Genomic DNA, 25,938 nt, shown 5'->3' with positions numbered 1-25,938 from the left:
CCTAGGAAGCTGTCTATCCCCTGATAATCTCTCCCCCCCACACACCATGAAGGTATTAAAGAAGAGACTGGGTGGCCACTTAGCAGAGATAATTGTAGATGGGATTTGTAGGTACCACTTGAAGGTAGCAACTACCATCTGAGATTGGTGTAGGACAAAGCAATAAGTAAAGGGAGAGGGAAGGAACTATACTGCCATACATTGGGCTGGCATCATACCCCCTTCCCCAAATGCCCTTAAAACATACACTTTGTGATCTAAAGGACTACAAAATAGAGTTTCTAGGGGAAGCAACATAAATGACAAGTACAAGGTTAATTTGATGAACAAGGGTGGCAGTAAAGCCGATTCTGAACACCACATTATAAACTCATCTTTTTGACCTATCATTCTCTAGTAGTTTTAAGACGGTATGCAGTCAAACCCTTTCATGTTTTTAGTAACTGGTCTCTTAAACGAGATTTTAACTGGGAAACAGAAAATTATCCACATTTGAACTATATTTGAATATATAACTGCTGACATTTCTGTAATGTTTTGCTGGTTTACAAGGTGCTTTAGATACATTATCTTCCTTGATCATGTGGAAGTTTCATGTGGGGGATTTTTAACTAGGAGTTTTACTCTTTAGGCCTGTAGATTTTGGGGAAAACTTTTACTGTTTTCAGTTTCAACTCTGTGGATCCCTCTTTTCATATTCCTTTTCCCTTCCTTTCCCACCTGCCTGCTTTTATGAAGGAACTCTCTATCAAGGTTCCTTTCTTTACTGTTTGTGTTAAAAATTCCATTACTGGAGCACAGGTTTTTTTCTAGGTTATGTCCTTTCACAAGAGTATGTAAGTCCATATTTAAATGTCTTAGGTCATTTAAGGAGAGCCATACTTGGGAACAATAATGAAAATCTTGAGTTTTGGGCTGGTGATGTTACATGTATTTGTTTAGCACATTTTTTTTTTTTTAGTAGTGGAACATTTTTTTTTTGAATTGTATGAAACGGTTGGAGTGGTATTGATAAATAGCGCCTAAGTAATTAGGGATGCATTTCCAAAGTGCAAGTAGTGAAAGGCTTGGGGATGCCATCCCTGTGATAAGCTGGCTCCTACTGCAAAAAAAAAAAAAAAAAAAAAAAAAAGCCAAGATGTTGTTGTGACAGCTTAGACCTATACACAATATGCCAGCATGTTTTAAAGGGGAGGAAGGGGCGAACACCAAGCGCTTGGCAAAAGAGGCTAAATTGTGACTACAAATTGAAGCTTTGCTTGCCTAGCCATTGTAGTTCATTCTGGTTTGGCACCGGTGACTCCATTATTTCCCCTTTGTGATGCTCTCCTCTCTTGTCCCATATTTAATCCCTGCACTCTCAGCTGTTCGAGGTCTAAAGCTGGTGCTCTGCCTCACACCAATGCTTCTGCTCTTCCTTTGTGCATTTCAGGGGGCACCACCTCCCTTTTAATGCCTGCTTGAAGGATGAGTATCAAGCGCCCCAAAAATGTAGCCAATGGTAATATTCTCTATGGGACGAAACAGAAACAGTGCGTTAGTCACACAACTTGTAGAGCATAACCCCGGGTACTTAAGATCAGAAAATATCAACTATTTATATTGCTAAAAGGTCAGATCACCTATGTGAAAGGGAGTAGTCATGGTCTCATTTTAGACTTTCATATTAATTAGGCTCACTGCAAAGGTAGAAAACTAAGATGTAGTTAATTAATAAGAATTTAAATTTCAGAGACTTTAACTGTATTCACTCCCAGCAAAGGTTAATAATGAATTCATGTGCAGCTTTAAAATATGACAAACAGTTTTCTGTAAAAATGCCTTTTTTTTTCAATATGCAAGTTATCTTTAGAGATGACTTTTGAAGAGAGCATATAGCAACACTAATTTTAATTGGTCTTGTCTTATTGATGAGGAATAGACGGGATCTTGCCTGATAGAACAGTTTTTCCTCACAGTGGTTTTTCCTTATTCTCCATTTGATATTCTCCTTTTAATTTTTCCTCCTTGAAATTTACCAGGTTTGCATGCTTACTGTAACTTTGACCTAACAATAACTATTGCTAGGTTTGTATCCCAAAAGAGAGAAAAAACAAAAAGGAAAAGAACCTCTATGTACAAAAATGTTTATAGCAGCTCTTTTCTGGGGGCAAAGAATTAGAAATTGAGGGGATGCCTATCAGTTGGGGAATGGCTGAACAAGTTGTGGTATGTGATTATGATGGAATATTATTGTACTATAAGAAATGATGAGCAGGATGTTCTCAGAAAAACCTGGAGAGACTTGAATGGGCTGATACAAAGTGGAATGTACTGTGTACAAAATAACAGCAATATTGTAAGATGATCAGCTGTGAATGACTTAGCTATTCTCAGCAATACAACAATCCAAGACAACTCTGAAGGATTTAGGATGAAAAATGCTCTCCATCCCCAGAGAAAGAACTGGTGTTTGAATGCAGATTGAATGTACTTTTTTTTTTTTACTTTCTTTGTTTTTCTTGATTTTTTTTTTTTTTGGTCTGCTTTCTTTCACAATGTGACTATCATGGAAATATTTTGCATAACTACAAATGTATAACCTATATTGAATTGCTTGCCTTCTCAAGGGGAGGGGGGGAGGGAGGAAGGAAGAGAATTTGGAACTCATTTTTAAAAACGAATGTTAAAAATTGTTTTTACATGTAACTGGGGAAAAATAAAATGCTAAACATAAAAAAAATGAGGAGAAAAAAAATTTACCAGGTTTAGAATTTTCAGGGTTCTAGACTAGAATGCACTTTTTCTTGCACATGTCAATTTTTTTTTATTCTACCTTGCTGCGTACTTTATATTAACAGGTTAATGCACCAAAGGCTATCACAAAACAAGTCAACCAAGTTCAAAGCAAGTCAAAAGATGAGAGAGGTGCTGAGTCTCATGTAACCTGGAGACAAGCACAAAAAGAGGAGAAGCTGTTTGGACTGATTAACAACGAAACAGCTCAGGTAAGAGGTTTTTGTTTTGTTTTGTTTTGTTTTTCCGTTAATGTGGCATTAGAATACGCCCTTTGGGAATAAAGATATTTTATTTTCTCCCAAGAGCCAAGGTTGTGTGGTTTTTTGTTAAATAAGAGACAGAAAAATATCCAGCTGATTTAATCAAAGCAGCTGACACTGGTTATCATAGGAGCAAGATCAGAGTGAGTATATATGTTTCCAAGTGCTGTTTGTTTTATTATCCCAAGAACATAATGAAGTGCACTTTATTTTTTTAGGTTATGAACTGTTAGAAATACCCAGATGTAGCCTGTACTCTGGAATCAGTATCTCACAGAGCTGACCCTTGTAATCACATGCAACTAGGTTGTAGCCTTGTCAACAGTGCTGCATTTTGCACTGATGAATGACTTACAGACTTAGCACGCTGGTGGGTATTTGACTTATCACCCTTCAGCAGATGACTGGTTCAGACACATAACAACATTTATTACCAACCCTTCTGGACAATAAGAAAAGGCAAAATTAAAATGATGTCTTTTTGGACTTATTCACACAGGTGGGTGTCTGCACTGAACAAAATGGTAAATTACCTTAAACTCTTCTTAGTGGCAGTTTGTTTTGAGCTATGACTTTGCTTTTATATGTAATGAAACATAATTTATTGAAATGCAGATGCATGGGATGATTTTTAGTTATTGCTTTTCTGTTCCCCCACCTCCCCCCCGATCCTCCCATGTGATTTTTGGTTTGTCAAATAACTGCTTTTGCTGTTTTGGCCTTTAACCAGCATGTCAGAAAATGGCATTGTTGTTCACAGAAGTAGCTCTGAAGTGTGTCTTTTCCTAACCATCCCCAGATCATGTTTGGTGTAACTTTGGTGCCTTTCAGACACTGCTCTCCAATGTTCCTAAAGAATTAATTTTGACTCTAGAGTTTTTGGTAGGGAAGCCAGCCAAGAATTCAGGACCCTCTCTTTAGGGCTCTTCTATTGCTGTTTACAATTGGTACAGCAATAGAGAGATCCAGTAAAAATAGTGGATAGTGCTAGGCCTGGAGTAAGGAAGACCTGAGTTAACATCCAGCCTCAGACATTTACTAGCTATATGACCCAACTCTGGCAAGTCACTTAAAGAAAAAAAGAAAAGAAAAAACCTGCCTCAGTTTTCATAACTGTAATATGGGTTTTTGTGAGGAACAAATGAGATATTTGTAAAGTGCTTAGCCCAGTTGCCTGACACATAGTAGATACTATATAATTCCTACTACTATTATTATTTCTATTAAAGTGGATTTGTTTTTGGCATATCTCATTCTGTTCTTTACTATGAATAAAATTGTTAAGGGTGGTATGCACACTTGAGAAGGTAACATTACTGTTTTAGTTAAATGTGAACACTGGAAGAGATTGAAGGAGTAGGTCTTGTTTGATCTTTACTTCTCAGTTGCATGATGATCCATAGGCCAGGGCAGAAAAGTGAAGAAAACTTGGCTTTTAGGGTCATTGTCAAGACAAAGTTGGTTTTAAATGCATCCCAATGTCTACTATTAAATTTCACATTGTGATTATAAAGTTAATTGATGTATATTTCATATTACTCAATGCAGATACACACTTACGTTAAGTGCAAAAAGATTATTTTAATTATGCTTTTTCTTATTGGCAAATGAAATAACATATGTAAAGCACTATAAAAATGCTAGCTATTATCATTATTATTAGATGTATCTGCTTTGAAAAATATTACGTGTAAAAGCAAAAGATAGCAATGAGATGTATTTTAAAAGAAAATTATTAAGTGAATCAAAATGGCAGTTTCCTTTCTTTGTTTTACTTAATGTAAAATTTAGTTTAAATGCAGGTGAAGGTAACATACTGGTATGTAGATATATTATATGCCTCTTAATTAGTGCTATTTATTCCACTTTGAGGAGGAACAAGGAATTTTAGCCCTTCACAGTGTCTTTTCCCTCACCTGTTATCTTTACCGAAAAAGAATGAAAATATATTTTAAGGATCTATTAATTTATTGGTGTGATCATGAATTCTTATTCTGATATAAATTACAACCTCTTTAAAATGTATTAGTTATATCCTTAGAGTGAGAAGTAACAATTCTTGGAGAAGTGCTGTAACTAACCTGATGAAGAGGCTCTTAGAACTTAAACTAGACTGGTCATTGGCTTGAAAAGTCTATTAGGAAAATTAGTACATGTTTAGTTGTCGGTATGTGGTAGGTAGACTGTGACTCTAGTGGTGAGAAAATGTACAGCTAAGCCTTTTTAACAGCAACCCAAAACATCCCAATCATAACCTAAACTAGAAAATGTAAGTAAAAGATATTTTCTTAAAAATAAAATTTAAAAGAAAAAACACTTAAAGTCAAAACTTTAGAAGTTTTTATGTATGTTTAAATGTAAATCATTCCAATATAAAAATTAAACTGTACAGAATGGCATCTAGTATTATGACATGCATGTCCACAAAATACTTCCATGTATTAATTTTAAGTTCTGTATTACTAGAATTAAGCATATTCTCCATGTTGAAAACCTTAACAAAAAAATTTAGGATATAAAAAAAGGCAGACAACACATTTTTCCCCTCTAAATTCTCTATAGCCGTTATTCAGAAAGTTTTGGGTAAAAATTTAAAAAATACTTGTAGATAAGAACTTCCTATATAATCATTTGTTTAGTATTAGTATAAATATGTCAACTAAATATGTATTTATTCTTCCACAGGAAAGCACAATGAGAAGACACAAATGTCAGGACCATCAAGAATTTTTATCAGGAGTAAAAAAGCTTCCCAATAAAACCAGCTATGAGCATTTTTCAAGCTCATTTCATGGACTAAATCAAGATTTTCCTAGTCCAGGTATATCCAGGCAGCATCCATCTTCTTATACGCATGAGATGCCCACTCACTACAGTGCCAAGAATATGGACTTAAAAAAATATGAGAGTCCAGGGTTTTGGTCCACTATTTCTCAGCTTAGACTCAGTGAAGAGACCAAGTCAGATGTGTATCATTATAGCTTAACCATATTTTTTCTTCTGATTTTAGTAGTTCTTTCTTTGTATTTTCTTTGAAGACATCCGCTAAATTCCTTCTGGTTCTCTTCTTAATTTCGTCGTCTTTACCAAAGAAATGTTTCAAGTTCTTGTTTCAGGGTTTCCTTCCAGACATTTTCAATGTAATTGGCTTGGAAGAGAGAGAATACTTTTTAAGTACATAGAACTTGCAAAAATAAAACTTCTGAATCATAGAAATGGTATAATGTTGTATTTTGAAAACTCAAAAACTAAGTGATTGCTATGGTTTCAAAGCTATTAGGAATCTCAGCGAGGACCTGGATTAGGTCCTGACTCCATGAGTAAAGCCCTACAAATCAGGAGCCTGAGTTTTACTGATGAAAGCTATAAAGGTATTTTAAAATTGTTTAATTTTTCAAAGTACCAAAATATAAATTTAAAACTTTGATGATAGGCAATTCATTTTATAGAAAAGTCAACTTGGGAGGCATTTTAAAAGTGGTCCCAGTGTTCTTTAAATGAAGTTATTTTAATGTTTTATTCAGTTAGCTACAGTTAAGGATATTTACACTTACCTTACTACAGTACGGGCATTCACCAAAGATGATGTTAAAGCTCTGTCTGCTGGTCAGCAGACCTCTTAACCACTGTAAAGATGTGAGAGAGAGAGAGAGGTGTTATAGATTATAATCAATTCTAGAGCGAGAAGGCCAATGTTTAAAATAGACAAAAATAAAATTTTTCTTCCCCTTTGTACGGAATTGAAATGTTCTATTTTGGCATACAAACATTTTCATAAGAACATTACTTTGGAAAACAAATACATCAAGAGCACATTTTTAATAGTCTTCTTATGAGGTCTTGAGATGAAGATTCACACTCTGTCATTCTACATTAGCTTTGGTGAAGGAATGACATAAGTTTCAGAGTCACTTTTGTGCACTATGTGGTGTTTAGCAAGTTGGTTTAAGAACAGTGGTTGTGCTGGAGTTACAGAAATGCTAACACCTAACTGTAGGGTTCACAGTAAAAAAAAAACAAAAAAATATTCTTTGAGTATTAGCTGTTCCCCAAACTCGATGTGCCCACTCCTATCTCCCTGCCTTTTCACAGGCTGTATCCCATATCTGGACACGTTTCCTTTTCACCTCTGCTTTTCGGAATCCTTAGATTCCTTACAGTCCAGCCATCTGATTCCCCCATGTTAAGTGTTTTTCCCTCCTTAAATTACCTGGCACTTCCTTTTCCACATACCTGCCAAATTCCCTAGTAGAGTTTAAGCTCCTCGAGGGCAGGAACTGCTTTGGTTTTATCTCTGAATCCAGTGCATATAGCAGAGCACCTGGCATGAAGCGTAAGGGCTTAATGTCTGCTGAACTGAAATGGACCTAATCCTAAAGTAATAGTGACTTGCACATAGGGTATTGATCAATATTTCCTAATGAGTTCTTTACAATAGTAGGCTGGGTTAATGAAGCAAGTCTTCAATGTGCTACTGACTCAACTCAGGAATCAAACGTCTTCTTTAATTTAGTTTCTCAATCAATCAACAAGCATTTTAAAGTGCCTACTATGTGCCAGGCACTGTGCTAGGTGGTGGGAATACACGGACAAAATGAAAGTCTTTATTCTCAAGGACATTCTATTGGGAGAGACAAAATGGGCATATGTCTATATGTATGTGTATATACAAAACAAATAGGAGATAATGGGTGGGAGAGGAAAGTAGAGGCTTTATGTGGAAAGATGTATTTGAAGGAAATGAGAGAATCTACAAGGTGTAGGTGAGAAGGGAGGGCAGTGTATCCATGGGGTGCAGAGATGGGGAAATAGAAGGTCACATGTGAGGAAAAGAAAGTCAATCTGGCTGGCCTGTGGAATGTAGCAAAGGGGACAACATCTAACAGGAGAATCCAAATGGAGCCAGGTTATAAAGGGCCTGAAGAACATAAGAAGCTCGTCCTGAGTTAGGAGAGTGTCCTGATCAGACCTGTGCTTAAGCAAAGTCATTTTAGCAGCTCAGAAAAGGACTGAGTGCAGTGGGGAAAGGACTTGAAGCAGGGAGCTCAAAAGATGCAGAGGGAGAAAGGACAAGATTTGGCAATTGATTGGATATGTGAGATGAGGGACAAGAAGGAGTCAAGGATAAAGAAGAATTTGTAAGCTTGGGTAACTGGAAGATAATTAGGTGATATAATGAATGGAGTGCTAGATTTTGAGTCAGAAAAAGCTGAATTTGACTCCTGCTTCTGACACTTAGAAGCTATGTGATCCTAATTTCTTCCTCAGGTTCTCTATCTGTGAAATGGGGATAATAACAGCAACTCCTCTCAGGGTTGTGAAAATAAAAGAAGATGATATATATATATATGTACATAAATATATATATATAAATATAAATAGCAGTTATATGGCACTTCATGATTATATATATGTCTCACTTTGCAAACCATAAAGAGATATATATATATATATATATATATACACATACACATACATCTTTGTATATAACTGTAAACCATAAAGGGCTATATAAATGCTAGCTATTATTACTACAATAATGAATGGTCCCCTGGACTGCAAAGGGGTGGGTTTTTAGTGAAAGATAATGAGTTTCACTTTGGACATGCTAAGTTTGAGGTTCTCATGGGACATCTAGTTTGAAATGTTAACTAGGCAGCGGGGAAAGGGTAGATATACAGAATTGGAAGTCTTCTGATTGGATATAATTAAACCTGTGAGAAGTGATGAGGTCACAAAGTGAGAAAATGTAAAGATAAGAGGACCCAGTGTCCCTGGGTCCTTGGATGTGCCTCCTTAGTTGGGGGCCTGATTTTGATAATTAGCCATCACAAAAGCCTGAGAAGGAGCAATCAGACAGATAAAAGAAGCAAGAAGGAACCCAGAAAGGACAGTATGCAGGGAGAGTGGCCAGTGGCATCAAAGACTGCATGCAGACAGGTCTGGAAGGGCAAGGGTTGAGAAAAGGCCATTGGATTTGGCAATAAAGAGATTATGGATAACTTAGAGTCTGGTGGGTCTAAAGCCAGCAAATGCTGGTGAGGGAACAAGTAGACACAACGATAGCTTGCTCTGGGAGTTGAAAAATAAAGGTTGACATCTCAGGAGGAGAACAGAATCTAGTAAGGGTTTCCTAAAAGGGCTTTTTACACGAATCACTAATTGGTATCTATGTTCCCAAAGAGAACAGAGATGAAATAAAAGCAAACACATTTTTTACTCACCGAGTAATTGAGTATCTACTGTATCCAAAATGAGGGCAATATAAAGAAGTTGACTTGCCTGCCCTGCAGGCAATTACAGTCTAATACGGGAAATAAGGCTTGCAGGTAAAAAACAAACTCTAATGCAACATACAGTAAGAAAGTGCAATAGATACAAGGCACCATGAAGCTTTACAAGGGGGTGAGATGATCACACATCTTGTGTTCATCAGTGGGTTTGGTAAAAGAGCTGATGAAAGAGGAAGATGTCATGACTTGAGATTTTGAATCACCTACAGAATCAGTTCCTCATATTATCCATGTACCTTAAACTTGAGCTCTGAGTACCTTTTTACCTCATATAAGCAGGTCTGATGGAAGGGCTGTCCACACTGGGAATTATCACACACTTGATCTGGGATGGCACCTTCTAAGCGATGAGCATAACAAATTCCACAATCCATTGTGAAATCCTTCAAATGAAAACTGTAATTTAATTTCCATACTTCATTGTTTAAAATGGAAAAATGATGTGGGGCAGTTTTAGATAATGCTTAGTAATTTTTTTAAAGGTAAACAAGCATCATTTACAGATGATACTATCATTACTATGTATCTTCCAACAATATTTATAAGGAGTATTTCCTTATTCAATTAATAACACTGGTACAATAAACATGCTCTAAAGGATTATTTTCTTGGTTGGCATGAAGCTTGGACCCTTTAATTATTTACCCTATTGTATTGAAATAGAACACCCAATATGTCACTGTAATATGTAAAGGCTGGGGCTCTAGAATTTTATAATTATATAACTAACTTTTTAAAAAAATGATAACAACTTTGTCCAAAAATGAACTTTAAGGTTGTTTGAACAATATAGTGATAGCTAAGATTGAAAAAGCTGTACCGCTACCTTCATAAGCAATTCTGCTAAGTTAATTAGAACTTTATTTCAGTCATCCATATGAAAATGGTGTGGGAACACCAAACATCTCATTAGCTACTCTGAACCTTTCCCCCCCACTTTTAATAATAATGATGTCTGTCATTAATCACCTTACTGCTATGAGGACCATGAAAAAAAGTACACTTAGAACCACCAATCAAAGGTTAACAAGTTCTTTGATGCAACTGTTAGCTTGCAGTTCAGAAATCTTTGTTACAATATTCTGCCAATTACTTCCCTTTTCAGCTTCTTTTCTCTTTCTGTTAGATATAAGGAGATTGTTTGACTTTCATCAGGTTACCCTATTTAGGACAGTGTAATATTTCTGAATAACTTACAGATTTTTCCAGGGCAGCACGTATTGGAAATTCAATTTCTAAAACATTTTTCAAATTTTGCAATAGGCTATTTTCTGGATCCCTAAAAGTAAAAAGTAAAAATATTTTATTTCAGTACAATAATCTTTTTTTAAAAAATACATTTAGGACATCAGGCCATGAACACAGAAAAAGAATCAAAATTGTTTTCTCCGAAACTTACCACATATGTATATTCTTGCTCAGCTTAATTCCCAGGGGTTTTATCACTTAAGGGGAAAAAAAAATCCAACACATCATTTTTTCTTTCTTTTATTTCTTTTGGTAGTTCACATATTTGAATAGTACTTGCTTTTAAACTATGTGGTTAGAAAGTCCAAAACAAGTATTTTAATCACTACTCAATATAATTCATATTGCTGACATGTACACAGAAAAAAACAAGGGAGAAATATATTACTATTTATTACTTTAAAATTAATACAATTAACCATATAATGCTATTTGAAGCTAAAGCAAAAACATTTTAATAGTAGCAGACAAAGGCTAGATGACATAGTCTATCTTAAACAATTAGTTAAAATTAAAAAATAAAACTCATACCATGATCAGCACCAAGGAAGAAACATTCAGGAAGCATTGTGGGATGCCTGGGGTCTACATCTATATTTATTGAAACATTATTTCCTACAATGTAAAGGGAAGATGTCAATTACAGATCACAGAAATAATATAAAATAATTATAGCTTTGGTAGGAGAAGAGAGAAAAGAGGGGAGAGGGGGAGAGAATGAGACAGAGAGAGAGAATTTGTTTCACAGTTTCTTAAATAGGGTTAAGGAGATAAAAATTATTATTCAAAGTAGAATTCCAGTTTATTGAACAGTGCTCAGAAGACTCTAATAAAAGTAATAGGCATATTACTCTTCTAAAGATGATGTTTGCACAAATAGAATGTCTTATTTGAATTACAACAAAGTCTTCAAGATCTATATATAGTGCTACCACAAATCAGCTCACAATGAGAAAGTTAAGAAACAACAACATTGAGCTTTTAGTGTCCCTTTAAGTAAGTTTCTCTTTCATAAAACATCATGGGTCAGATACCAAAGGAAATGATATCAAGGAGATGGCGACCATTGCCAGCTACACATTTTAAAGTCCTTACAATGTTCGGCCAAGCTTTATGACTGGTTTGTGAAAATAATAACTGAACTCTCCTGGATAGGAGGCAGTCCCTTTAGGTGAAGCGAGATTCACTCAAGAGGGAAGATGATATTTATAAAAATGAAGCCCATGTAAACCAAAATTATCTACACTGGAAAAACTTAACAAAAAAATGCTGTAGTATTCAAGTTTCCCTAAGACAACTTTAGTAATGTATTAACTACTGATTTCTTCTAGTCATTATTAACACTGTAGTTCAAAAACGCCATTAATTTAACAGTTGTTTGGAATGAACTGTCAGTTGCTTACTCTGTTCAAGGACAATTTTAGTTTCAGCTTATATAAATATGGAAATATCATAGTTTTACATCTTATAAAAAAGTCTCTTGTTGAAGTTACTCTGAAAATAAAGAATTAATATTTAAAACATAATAAAAGGAAGCAATCAGCACTGATACAGAAAAATGACAAGTCCTTTGATTTAAAGAAAAAAAAAACACTGATCCAAATAGAGATTTTTTAAAAATTCAGATCTTTAAAAAATTTATTTATTTCAAATTTTGAATAAAAGAGCCCTTTGTGGATTGATTAATCCAAATAATCCTAAGTCTTTACTTTTATTTTGTTTTCTTTTTTTTTTTCTTTTTCTAGGCAATGGTGTTAAGTTACTTGCCCAGGGTCACACAGCTAGTGAGTGTTTTGTGTCTGAGGCTGGATTTGAACTTAGGTCCTCCTGACTCCAGGGCCGATGTTCTGTCCACTGCGCCACCTAGCTGCCCCCAAGTCTTTACTTTTAGAGGGAGCTCCAATGTCTTAACTTGCCTAGGCAGGAGCTAAGGTAACTTAGTTTTCAGCCAGCTGTCTGAATCCCTGTCCTTTGGGAGAAGGGTGGCAGTGGATCATAAGTGGTTGTGTCACAAAGGAAGACCAATCAATGGCTAAAGCATGAAAGGAGTTGGAGGGGAAATGTAGAAAGGATGTATTTGTGTAATTCATATATCACTTGCCTTCTCAAGGGTGGGGGAGAGACTGGAAGGAGGGAGAGAAATTGGAACTCAAAATTTTTAAAAAGGAATGTTAAAGTATAATTCTAAAAAAAAAGAGGATGTTTTAATCTACTAAATTATGAAGAAGATAAGTAAAAAACCAATCCATATCTGCTCTTACAATCACTGGAAGAAGTAGAAATAAAACAAGATAGGGGAATTAGAGGAAAATAAAAAATAAGGACAGCTACTTATTGAATACCTTTGAAGAAAATCCTTCCATTATTAATATCTGACAATTGTCCCAATATATCTTAATTTAGTTTATTATTTCATTTTTAGACACTTTTAGGTTTTTTGAAGCTATAAAGCAAGAAATATTATATACAGAATAGCCCTGGGAAATAGCGCTTTCTACCCCAGCACAGTGGAATATTTAGCTGTTTTGTATATAATCCACAATGCCTTGGTAGAAACTACTGTAATCCTTGGGCACTTTGGAAATGATTCACAGCTCAAAATCATCCCCATTGTGTTGTGAATCATCACTAGAAAGAAAAAGATAAAATTGCCCCAAGTGAACTATAGTCCAAAATACAGATTTTCAAGTCAACAAGCATTTATTAAGTGTTTACAAAGTTACTCATCAAAACCAAAATTACCCTCTCCTCTAAAATAAAATGGTGGGTCAAGTATAATATTCAGTAATTCATAAAAGAACATCTAAGTCTAAAGTGAGCTATTTATTGGTCTCAATCATTATCTATAAGTAACAAATTACATGACATATTTTGCACAACTTGCCCTAGAAGGGATAGGAGACCAGGAACAGAACAGAGCTAAAGTTCCAGTACACATCTGATGCTATGATCAGAGATTTGATTAGCTACCAGTGGCTTTATTTCATTATCACACATACATACAAGGGTGAACTCCACCTTCCCACCCACTGAATGTGGCTTTCTGCTTAGATGGGTCTCCCTCCATCTAACTCCAGAGTAAGTGCATTATTTATAAATACTCTCCATTTCACAACCCCAGAGGTAGCAAGGACTGAGTACTAGGCAGCAAAGCTAGAATGGGTAGAGCAAATAAATAATGTGGAAACTTGGCAGGAAACAAGGATGAGCATATCTAGGTGTGATTTGCTTTATACTGTAGATGCATATCCCTACTTTATAATTTTCATTATAATTTAAATCATTTTAGGTGCACTAGGGAATCTTCATAAAAGAATTATATGGTGAAGCCTTTCTAAAGTGAATATTTATCTATTAATTGAACTTTACTATAAATCTAGATTTTCATGTTTCAATCAACTAGCAAGCATTTATTAAGCACTTAAGGATTTCAACAATAATGATAAAATTTTGTTTCTAAGTGATTGTGTAAATAAATACAAAAGGTCCTTCAAGCTCTGAGGCTTTACATAATTTTGTACAATCTCTTCTAGTATTCTGTATACTATTTTTGGGGACCAGATCCTGTATTTCATTTTTGTGGGGAATTCCCAGTGAGGGAACTCCCTTTACCAAAGCTGAATGGGAACTGTTTTACAAGTTAGTCTTCAGAATTACCTGTGTGGCACCTGCCTCGGGGTCAAGAGAGCTTCAGTTTTGCTTCTAACATATACTGGCTTTGTAACTTGGGTCAAATCACTTCAGTTAAGTTCTTAGTACCTCCAAAGGATTCTCTATTTCCTTATAGTATAAGAGATAGAAGTAAAGTTCTATGTCTACATAGAATTTTCTTCATAATATTTGTATTTTCCACATACGACAAGTCAAAATTATTCTGGGATATAAAATTATGTTTAAAATAATTTGTACTTTTTGTTGTTGTTCAGTCATTTTTCAGTCATATCTGACTCTTCACAACCCTACTGGGGGTTTTCTTGGCAAAGATATTGAAGTGCTTTGCCATTTCCTTCTCCAACTCAATTTACATAAGGAAACTGAGGCAGGAAAATAGGGCTAAGTGACTTGCCCAGGGTCACACAGCTATTAAGCGTCTGAGGCCACATTTGAACACTGGAGTCTTTCTGACTCCAGGCCTTATCAACTGCAGTACTTAGCTACCCTTGTTCAGTTGTATTCACCAATTAATTTCCAGAGTAAGGATAAAGCCCACACATATCCTGAGACTGGAATTTTACAAGGGAAACTTTAGAAGATCTTTATTACAGGAATATTTTGTCAAATCCACTGCTCCACTTTGCTGCACCCAATTTGCACTTTACCTCCCTTTTAATATTTAACCATAGCACATTAGCAGTGTACAAAGAAGTCAGCTAACAATTGAATAGATCCCTTTTGTCCTTTTTTTCTTAAGCAAAACAAAACCAACTCCTTTTTTTAAAAAAAGCTTAATTTTTTATTGTTTTCTGCTTACCTATTGCAATTCTTCTCATAGTTGCACTCCTTGTGGGTTTTTCTGGCTCTAGAATCCAAGTCTTCTGATCAATCTCATCCATGACATCCCAGAATGCCTTTAGTGATTCTAATGCTGACAAAAACTGACTATGAATATTTGTCAGTGAACTCTGTGGGAAGATGAAGGTTGAATGACTCATGATATTCTACTAAAGGAAGATGACTTCTTTCCCTTAAAATGGAGCATCATTACCAATTTTTAAGATTTCACTTTCAGCTCATATTATTTTTTGATTGGCAAATGTCAGTTTATCTTCTCCCCGCCCTTAGTATGTGCTGGTTCTAGATTCTTTTTTTTTTAAGTTGAACACATATCTACAAATTTTAGGAAAAGGATGATTCTTCTAAAAGCATGTATCTTTGGTCATTACTACTACATACAGAATGGCAATGACTAAACTACATATAGGACATATATGTACACTCTGCTTTATGTTCCTCTTAGACTACATCTTAAGGATGCTATTCACACAATTCCAGCATGAAATAATTTTTTGTAATTTCCTTCTAGCTGTAGTTATCAAATCAAATGAAGTGCTAGTTGTAATTTGATTAAACTAGATCTGCTTTAAATGCCATTAGTATATAACTTTGTTATGCACTTCACTGAAGCAAAAGTATAGAAAGGATTTTACATTTCTTTCATGAATTCCAATGGTAATTACAAACAATATTTTTCTCTACATTTAACTTTTAACCACTCTCTGAACTCAATGTTTCGGACATTAAACATTTTATCAATTTGCTTAAACACATTTTCCATAAGTGAGAATTAAAGTACAGTATCACTTTATTTCAATGATTGAAAATACCATTTTAAAGAGAAAAAAAGTAGAAAGTTAGGAGTTCTTCCTAAAGTTCCTATTAAAAAAAAATCATAAAGTAGTTAATTACTATATGAGTTCAATGGAGTTAATTACTATATGAAAGGTTTTGTTTTTGACAGAATAACGAACAGCAGGACATAGTTTCTTTTGGGGGAGGATGCAAATGGGGAAGTCATCTTTCCATCAAATCTACTTAGAAGGAAAACTCAGAGCTTTTATTTATACATTCTAAACTATTAGAAATGTTTGGATAACCATCTACATGTAAAATTTATTTCCTGTTTCAAAGATATACAAATAATATGATCTGATAAAATATGATATAGTATAGTAGATATAGCAACATAACATAATATAATACTGAGATGGCTTGTTTCTGAACCCCGAAAGAAGTGCATTTCTGATGAATGGAACAAGCAGCAAAGGAAAGACCTTTCGGCTCATCAACTTTCTCCTTACCAAGCTTTTCAAATACACTGAAGAGGAAAACTTCCTCTACAACCTTCTTCAGCCCCTTTTACATTAGTATGACCCTGAGCAAGTCACTTAACCTGTTTGCCTCAGTTGCCTCATTTGTAAAACAGGAATAATAACAGCAACTGCCTCCCATGACAGTTGTAAGGATAAAATGAATTATTTTTAAGATGTTTTGCGAAGTTTAAAGCACTGCACAAATGCTGGTAATTATTACATTCAGAAGGAAATGCAGTTCACTTTCCCAATACCAGCTCCCAAACTTCTCTAACATGGCAAATGAAAATGTCAGAGCAGGGATCAAAATTATATTCTTTTTTTTTTTTTTTTTTTTTTTTGGTGAGGCGATCGGGGTAAAGTGACTTGCCCAGGATCACACAGCTAGTGAGTATCATGCGTATGAGGCCGCATTTGAACTCAGGTCTTCCTGACTCCAGGGCCGGTGCTCTATCCACTGAGCCACCTAGCTGCCCCTTCAAAGTTATATTCTATAGGAATATCCCTTGATTCCCAAAGTCATTCCAGCTAGGTCCTTGAAACAATCTGATTGTTACATAAGCCACGTGCAACCCATTAGTATTTTTGTAAGGTAATTAGGAAACTTAGATGGCAAAACTTTTTTTCGTATAATTTTCTTCTCCCTAGAGATTTACATGTCACTTCAACTCACAGATTCTAAAATTGAATTTTCTTGACAGTTTTTTTCATAGAATAAACATAATTATGCTATGTATACAAATCTTAGGTATTATTTGGTTTCATTTGTCATACTAATTAAATTTAACAAAGAGCTTAAAATAATTTTGAACTATAATTCTGGTCATTTCCTGGTACTGTTACCCAACATGTCCACCCAGACACTCTTTCCTCTCATGGTTTTCATGTCACTACTCTTTCTTACTTCTCCTACTACCTCACTGAATCACTCCTTAGTCTCCTTGGCTGGCTTATTATCCATACTACACCTCATAACTATGGGGATTTTCTAAAGCTCTGTCCTGGGTCCTCTTCTCTCTCTTGGTGACTCCATCAGTTCCCAAGGGTTTAATTATGATCTCTATGCAGATGACTCACAGATATAGACAGCCAGCTGTAGTGGCTCCCTTAAGCTTCAATATTATATCACCAATTTCCTTATTAGACATTTCAAACCTGATGTCCTGAAGATATCTCAAACTCACCATGTCCAAAACAGAGTTCATTAAACTAAAGCCACTAAACCCACCCCTCTTCTAAACTTTCTTATTTTTGTTAAAGGTACCCCCAATTCTTCCACTCTCCCAGGTTCTTAACTTTGATGTTCTCCTTAACTCCTCATTCTACCTTACCTCACATAACCAATTCACTGCCCAAACCTGCCATTTCTCCATCCAAAACACTTCTCATATCCAACCTTCTTCCCCTTCATATTCAACTTCTGTCCACTCACATTGCCACTATCTACGCCCTCTCACCTAGATTATTGCATCTGTCTGCTAAGTGATCTCTCTTCTTCACATCTCTTCCCTATTCTAGTCCATCTTCCACAAAACAGACAATGATTTTCCTTTGGTGTCAACCTGACCATGCCATTACCCTACTTGAACTCCAGGGGATCTTTATTGCCTCAGAATCAATTAACCAATTAACATTTTATTAAGTACTCTCTCTAGCTTCAAAACTCCTTTATAACCTGGCATTAATATATGCAGCTTCACTGTACATGACACCCTTTCCTGAACTCTGAGATCCAGCTGACTTGGCCTTCTCTCTGTTCCTTACACAAGCTATTCCACTTTGGATCTCCATGTCTCAGCACTTGTCATCTCCAATGCCTGGAATGCACTCTCTCCTCACCCTTCTTACCAGAACTGCTCTCTTCTTTCAAACACTTGGCTCAAGCACCATATTCTACACAAAACCCTTCCTGATGCCTCCCAAACAACTTCAGATTTATTCTCTTTACATTTTATTCTATACATATTTACAGCTGTACTTGTCTCCCCTGTTAGAGCGTAAGCTCTCTGAGAGCAAAGATTGTTTCAGTCTTGTATTCCTGTCCCTAGTACCCAGCACAATGTCTGGCACATAGTAAGTACCTGATGCTTATCAATTTCTACACAGAGGTAACATTCAAAACATTAAAAAAAAAAACAGTTAACACTCAAAACAGGCATTTCTACATTGGCTTCTGCTCTGCTACTGCAAAATTCTACAACGTATTTCCATATCTTTGTATATATGATGAGAAAAATTAATTAAAAGTGAAAGAAGCCAAAGAAAAATGGAGATTAGGGACATCCAACACAGTGTGGACCTACAAGCCATTACCCTCCAAAAGGAGGGTATGAGCCCTTCATAGAAACTTAATTTCCAAAATAATTATTTATTCTTTTGTGTTTGCTTGTTCTTGGAGCCACAAGGCTTGCGTCCACCTTTTCCCACTACATCTTTGGCTTCTCTCTCCGTTCTTCTTATCATCCACCTCTCTTCACTGTAAGGATATGTTAAGGTATTTTATCTTAAGGCTACTGTTAAAATGAATCATTCTATGCAATCATTCTATACAAATTGTAAATAAGAAACTTTTAAAAAAAAACAACAAAGCACGAAATAAATAACCACATAAACTATTCTGTAAGGGGATTCTGGTCCTTTAAAATCATTAAAAAAAATATCACATTTAAATAATTGCAACTATTTTCTTGTCTTCCCTCCACCCCCAGGAGGGGGAGGAGTTAGAAGCCAGTGATTTTGTGATATGCTGTATAACTGGCATGGTTAATCTTCTCTGATGCAAATGAATCAATTAAATGAGAAAGATGTTTTTAAATCCGCTACCACTCCAAACAGTGAACTCTTATTCCTCTGACATACAAATAACTGAAAAATCAGTAGTTCCGAGTCATTTTGGTAAAACGATTTTTGTACAGTATAACTTTAAAATAAATCATACATTAGGCCAGGGGTCCTTAATAGATTTCAGGGGGTCTATGAACTTGGAAGTTTGATAAGTGATTTCTATATCATTGGTTTCCTTTTTAAATCCTATATATTTTATTTTATACATTTAAAAACATTTGTCTGAGAAAGGATCTTTAGACTTTACCAGATTTACCAAAGGGGTATGCTGGGGCCAGCTCATATGGGAGTCAATTATTAAATTTTCAGTGTTAACATTTATGTCTCAAAAATCAGCAAATACTACGAATCACAGCTTGATTTATTATTTTGGTGATTGTGTAGACTTAAGAAAGTGATGGAAAAAATGTGAATGATTCATATTGAACTTAAAAGTGTGTCATGCATATTCCTTCCCCTTAGGGAGCTGGTTGTTAAAACATTTACCCACATAACCTTGGGTCCATGGCACTATAAAGTTTAAGAACACCTACATTACAGATCAAAGCATAATATTTGCTATCTTTTTTCTCTTCTGGTGAGTTTTGTTTCCTCTTTCTGTTGGTTCCTCCTATTGGTTCTAATTCTTACTTACAACATCACTAATGTGAAAATATGTTTAATAGGAATGTATATGTATAGCCTTATATCAGATTGTGCACTGTCTTGGGGAGTGTGATAGGGAGGAAGGGGGAGAACTCAAAAGCATATGGAAGTGATTGTTGATAAATCAAAATAAATTAATTAAATAAAAAAAGAACACCTGCATTAGACATTAACTTTCAACATCAGGTTATTTTTGCATTTATTTAAATTTTATTTTAACTTGGCATTATAAAGAATAAACCATCTCACAAATAATACTCAAAGATCTATTGAAAGGTTATTTAAACATTAAAAAAAATCCACCCAAAGCATAAATGTGTCTTCTAAAGAAAAAGGCCATTATTATATGTAAACTTTATCTTTCCCTAAGTCACCTTCTACAGTGTAAGGAGAGACTTCTACCCTCTCATGGCTCTAGGTTATCATTTAGTTATTATCATAATAGTACTATAATAAACAGGGTAGACCCCCACACCAGGACAAAAAAAAAGTGAATATTGCTTCTTAAGTAATCTTATTAGTTATCACTGGAAAAAAAAAATTAAACTCAGGAGAATTTTAATGATTTGAATTTAATTTTTCCTAGGGCAACAAGTAGTTGGTAAAACTTAAAAGGTAAAAATAGAATCTATGAAACATTAAAATAACATGAGTAAAACTAGAGTTAAAGCCTGGAATAAGCAACAGGATAAAACAAGAAACCTGACATATTTTATTCTGTTACCTGATTATATACAAACTTAACATAAGGAAAATCTATTTTAAAAAAATTATAAAAGTCTATACTAAAATACATTTGCATTTCTTCCTTTAAAAAATTACTTGAGGGGAAGATAGGGGAAGTGGCAGGGAACCCCTGAACCTTACTCTCATCAGAATTGGCTCAAAGAGGGAATAACAGACACACTCAATTAGGTATAGAGATCTATCTTACCCATACAAGAAAGTAGAAGGGGAAAGAGAAGTGGGGTGGAGGTCAATAGAAGAGAGGGCTATTGGGGGAGGCAAACAAAACACTTTTGAGGAGGGAAAAGGTGAAAGGAGAGAGAGAATAGAATAAATGGGGTGGGAGGGAATAGGATGAAGAGAAATGCAGTTAGCAATTATAACTGGAAAAAATTTTTGAAGCAAGTTTCTCTGATAAAGGCCTCATTTCTCAAATATATAGAGAACTGATTCAAATTTATAAAAATTAGAGCCATTTCCCAATTGACAAATGATCAAAAGATATGAATGGTCAGTTTTCAGATGAAGTAATCAAAGCTAGCTATACTCATATGAATAAAGGCTCTAAATCACTACTGATTGGATAAATGCAAATTAAAATGATTCTAAGGTAATACCTCACACATATTCCACTGGCTAATGGGGCAGAAAAGGAGAATGACAAATGTTGGAGGGGATGTGGAAAAATTGAGACATTAATGAACTGTTTGTGAGTTGTGAACTGATTCAACCATTCTGTAGAGCAATTTGGAACTATGCCCAAAGGGCTATAAAACCAAGCACACTTTTTGACCTAGCAAAACCACTACTAGATCTGTATTCCAAAAGAGATTAAAAAAAAAACACACACACACACACAAAAAGGAAAAGAACCTATACATACAAAAAGATTTATAATAGCCCTTTTCTGGTGGCAAAGAATTGGAAATTGAGGGGATGCCCATTAACTGGGGAATGGCTGAACAAGTTGTGGTATGTGATTGTGATGGAATACTATTGTGCTATAAGAAATGATTAGCTACTCTGAAAAACCTGGAAAGACTTGCATGGGCTGATGCAAAGTGAAATGTACTGGGTACAAAGTAACAGCAATATTGTAAGATGATCAGCGGTGAAAGACTTAGCTATTTTCAGCAATGCAATGATCCAAGACAACTCTGAAGAACTTCTGATGAAAAATGCCATCCATCCCCAAAGAAAGAATTGATGGTGTCATAACACAGACTGAAGCACATTTTTTGTTTTACTTTATTTTTCTTGAGGTTTTTTTTGTCTATATTTTCTTTTACAACATGACTATTATGGATATGTTTCGCATGACTTCATATGTACAATCTATATTCAATTGCTTGCCTTCTCACTGGGGAAGGTGGGCGGGGAGGGAGGGAGAGAATTTGAAACTCAAAAGTTTTAAAAATGAATGTTAAAAATTGTTTTTACATGCAACTGGGGAAAAATAAAATACTAAATAGTTTTTTAAATTACTCATGTTTTTTGCTATAAAAGATATTACCCAACAACTACTGCCCCCCCCAATAAAGGACACTTCTACCCAATCAAGTGATTGTGACTATTAACACATGGTATTTATACTTTTGTGATGTTGTTTATGATGCTTTAATTATAATCATTTGGTACCAATATTTGCTGTTGTCTTCTACCTGAGTTATGTTTTTTTAATGTTTATATCTACGTGTGTGTGTGTGTATCATTATCATCATGAGAACTGGTTTTTTGACTGTTTTCTTCATTCTGTATCACTGCATACGATTGTTCCCATGTATGTTCTTTGAATTCTTCATATCTATCATTCCTTACTATACGATAACATTCACACACCGCAATTTGTTCAGTTACTCTCCAATTATTGGGTGATTTTTCCTCTGAGTTTTTTGTTACTACAAATAATAGTTTGTAAGTAGTTATGTACACATAGGTCTTCTCTCATCATTTGCCTATAAACCTAGTGGTGGTTTAATTGGAGATTAAAATTAATCCAATTTTGGAGGGGATGTGGATTCCCTCCAATTAAAAGAATAGAACAATTTTGCACTTTTTCTTGTGCAATTACGTAAGACTTAACACAGTACTTGACACAAAGGAATCACTTAATAAATGCTTTCCCCTGATTCATTCATTCTTTTGCACAATGTTTGGACCAATTCATAGGTCAACTAGCAGTGGATCAGTGTGCCTGTCTTTCCACTTGCCCTTCAACATTGTATATTCTCCTCTTTTACCATCTTTACTAATCAGATGGATGTAAAGTGATATATCAGAATTATTACAAATTGTATTTCTCTGATTATTCAATTCCTGGCGAATTTTAGAATATATTATTAAAAGGAGAGCTACTGAACATTTAGAAAAGAAAGCAGTGATCACAGCTTTTTTTTGGAAACAGGTTACATAGAACTAGCCTCAGTTCCTTTTTTGACAGGTTTATTAACAGGTGAATCTGGGAATGCTATTGATGTAGGTTACACAGATTTTACACAAATTTTACCAAAATATTTGACAAAAATCTCCTTTACACTTCTTGTGGGAAATAAAGAGAGGTGGGCTATCCAGTTAGATGGATTCTAAACTGGCTGAATGTCCAGCCCCCAAAGAGTAGTCATTTAATGGTTTAATGCCCCCTTAGAAGGAGGATTCTAGTGGAATTCCCCCAGGAATCTAGGCTTGGAATTGTATCATTTTCCATTTTTACAAGTGACTTAGATAAAGGCAGAGATGGCATGTTTACCAAATTTGCAAGTGACAGAAAACTGAGAGGTGGAGCTAATACAATAGATGACAGAGTCAGGATCCAAAAAGATCTTAACAGGTTAGACAGGTTTCCTGGAATTTATTAAGATTAAATTTAAAAGGAATGAACATAAAGTTTTATATGTGGACTCTAAAGATCAGCTTCACAAGGACAAGATGGAGGGATGGGGAGATGGGGTAAGACAGCAGTTTGAAAAAGATCTGGGGGTTTTAGTGGAATTCTGGTTCAATACAATTCAAGAGTATAACATACAGCAAAAAAAACAAAACAAAGCAAACCAAAAAAAAAAAAAAAAAAGATTCTGACCTTAAGTTTCTCTACAGAGTCCTACACCAATGACCCACAGTGGCATGCATGGAGGTGGCCTGGGGATCTCCCGTGGCTATGCATAAACTCTGACAGGTTCTGTCCCCCTGAAAAAGCTTCAAGTACAATCCTACCACCAGAACATGTCTGCTTTCTAAAGACCTGCTTAGTGAACTCCAGAGAGGCTCATTGCCAGTAGCCTGGTTATATGATAATAAAATCCTTTAGCCACAACAAGCCAGGAAACAAAGAAAAGTGCAAAATAGCATTCAGTACTAGAAATGGGAAAATGCCCTAGATTTGGAGTAGGGGACTTGAATCCAAATCTCAGTTCTGCTATTTAACAGCTGTGTGACCTTAGGTAAGTCACTTAATCCCTGTAGGCCTCAGTTTCCTCATCTGCAAGATGAAGGGGTTAAGCTAGATGGCCTCCAACATCGCTTCATACTATGAATCTATAGCCTCTTCTTTTCTGTGACAATGACAGTGTGGATGAAAAGAGGGTCATGGGAATCAAGAGTTTCAAACTGTGAGTATTATAATGTGAAGTCCTCCAATGACCAATAAGTGGACAAATTACTCAAAAACTTAATCATGTTAATCTCAAAGTTCTTCTATTCTACATTTATAGTCAATGTTAGAACCAGGTCTCACACTGATGTCTTTGGGGCAGTGAGGTGGCACAGTAGGTAAAGTGCTGGGCCTGGAGTCTGGAAGATTTGAGTTCTAATGTGACCTCAGACATCTACTAGCTGTGTGATCCTGGGCAAGTCCATTAACCTCTGTCTGCTTTAGCTTCCTCAAATGTAAATTGGGGATAATAATAGCACCTATATCCTAGGGTTCTTGCATGGATCAAATAAGATAGTAATTTTAAGCCCTTAAGACCATGCCTGACACATAGCACTATATAAATAATAGTTGTTGTCATTATTATTTATCCCAGTCATGGTTCCATATCTGATATAATGGAACATTCAAAGCCTGAAGATTATGACAAACAAATTCCTTTATTTAAAAAAAAAATCAATGATCGCTCCCCTCCCCCAGGTAAAAGCAGTCCACAAGGCAGTAAATTCAGCACACAAAGCAGTTCCCTAGGGTATCCAGAGATCTCAGTCAGAGTCCTAGAACTACCTTTATATACTCCTTGCCCAAAGGGTCTGCCGCTGGGTTCCAGGTCAGTTTCCCTGAGAGTAAAGCTAACTCAAACTGTCCCAAGTCTTCTCTACAGCTTTTTGGCCCACAATTCTCGTTGGTGGTAGGAAAGTATAGACGTAATCCTAACTACCAGGCCTACCCAGTTGAAAAGTGTATAAGGGGTCAGGGTATAGGCTGTTGTGGGACAGGGTGCTCAGAGTTTTTCCTTGGAGAAATAAATGAAGGAGTTGGAGAAAAGGACTTTCATTATGTATTCAAAGGCAGTAAGACATACATTATTTTTTGGAGTATCTGATCCTCTTGTCTTGCATTCTCATCCCACCATAAATTGGACTTTGTCCCTGGGAACATGGGTAAGCTTATGCCTTATCTTGACCAGAAAACAGGTCACTGTACTTCCCAGCCATTTCCAAAGCAGTCAGTGAAGACTTGTAATAATAATAAATAATAGTAGTTAACTTTCATATAGTGCCTACTATGTGCTAGGCACTGTGCTAAGTGCTTTACAATTATTAGCTCATTTGATCCTCACAATTACCCTGGAGGGCAGGTGCTATTATGGTCCTCTTTTTACAGATGAGGAAGTTAAGGCAGACAGAGGTTAAGTGACTTGCCCTGGGTCATACAACTAATAAGTATCTGAGATTACATTTGAACTGAGGTTTTCCTGTCTCCAGGCCCAGAGCTCTATACCACCAGCTGTCCCATACATCATGTCTATGTCCTCTGAGTAAAGGACAATGAATTGTTCAACCCAGTGGGGACTAAATAACATAGGAAAAAATAAAATGATTATTTTAACAGGAAGTAACTGATTACAGATATTAGTCACCCTGAATCAGCTGTCTGTGTGAAAGACAGACCATCAATTTGTTAGAACAAAGATCAAAATTAATAAATTTTTTAAAAGATATGATATGCAATTAAAAGAACTCCAATCTGATCTACTTAAATGAATTACTGATGCTGAAAAATGGGAAATGGTGGGAGGAAAGGGCTTGAACACAGATTGTAATAATTTCTTACATTAGTTTAAACAGATACACATCAATTGTCATAATGAGACCAAGAGAGCCTCAACCTTCGTCAGCAAACAC

At 35.5% G+C, this 25,938-nt stretch overlaps 2 protein-coding genes across 3 annotated transcripts in view; one reads left to right on the top strand and one right to left on the bottom strand.

The window, feature by feature from the left end:
- Positions 1-6,570, top strand: part of VRK2 (VRK serine/threonine kinase 2) — an 82,977-nt gene extending 76,407 nt beyond the window's left edge. Inside the window, exons 12-14 of one of the 2 annotated variants that reach the window (XM_027865186.1) lie at positions 2,841-2,987; positions 3,538-3,562; positions 5,724-5,893. In XM_027865186.1, the coding sequence (XP_027720987.1) occupies positions 2,841-2,987; positions 3,538-3,562; positions 5,724-5,797 (246 nt within the window). In that variant the 3' untranslated portion in view covers positions 5,798-5,893. Of the gene's footprint in view, positions 1-2,840; positions 2,988-3,537; positions 3,563-5,723 lie in introns of both variants that reach the window. The other variant, XM_027865185.1, reaches the window with a different exon arrangement.
- The window catches only part of FANCL (FA complementation group L), an 81,449-nt gene continuing 61,610 nt past the window's right edge, over positions 6,100-25,938 (bottom strand). Inside the window, exons 8-14 of the mRNA XM_027865187.1 lie at positions 15,051-15,201; positions 11,111-11,194; positions 10,731-10,776; positions 10,529-10,610; positions 9,598-9,714; positions 6,593-6,664; positions 6,100-6,186 (exon numbers count right to left, since the gene is read on the bottom strand). Of these exons, the coding sequence (XP_027720988.1) occupies positions 6,151-6,186; positions 6,593-6,664; positions 9,598-9,714; positions 10,529-10,610; positions 10,731-10,776; positions 11,111-11,194; positions 15,051-15,201 (588 nt within the window). The 3' untranslated portion in view covers positions 6,100-6,150. The remainder of the gene's footprint in view (positions 6,187-6,592; positions 6,665-9,597; positions 9,715-10,528; positions 10,611-10,730; positions 10,777-11,110; positions 11,195-15,050; positions 15,202-25,938) is intronic.

The sequence above is a fragment of the Vombatus ursinus genome, unplaced genomic scaffold (assembly GCF_900497805.2).
Source record: "Vombatus ursinus unplaced genomic scaffold, bare-nosed wombat genome assembly UNPS02014778.1, whole genome shotgun sequence".
In the NCBI taxonomy this organism is placed as follows: domain Eukaryota; kingdom Metazoa; phylum Chordata; class Mammalia; order Diprotodontia; family Vombatidae; genus Vombatus; species Vombatus ursinus.
This window is presented reverse-complemented; position numbering and strand designations above follow the sequence as displayed.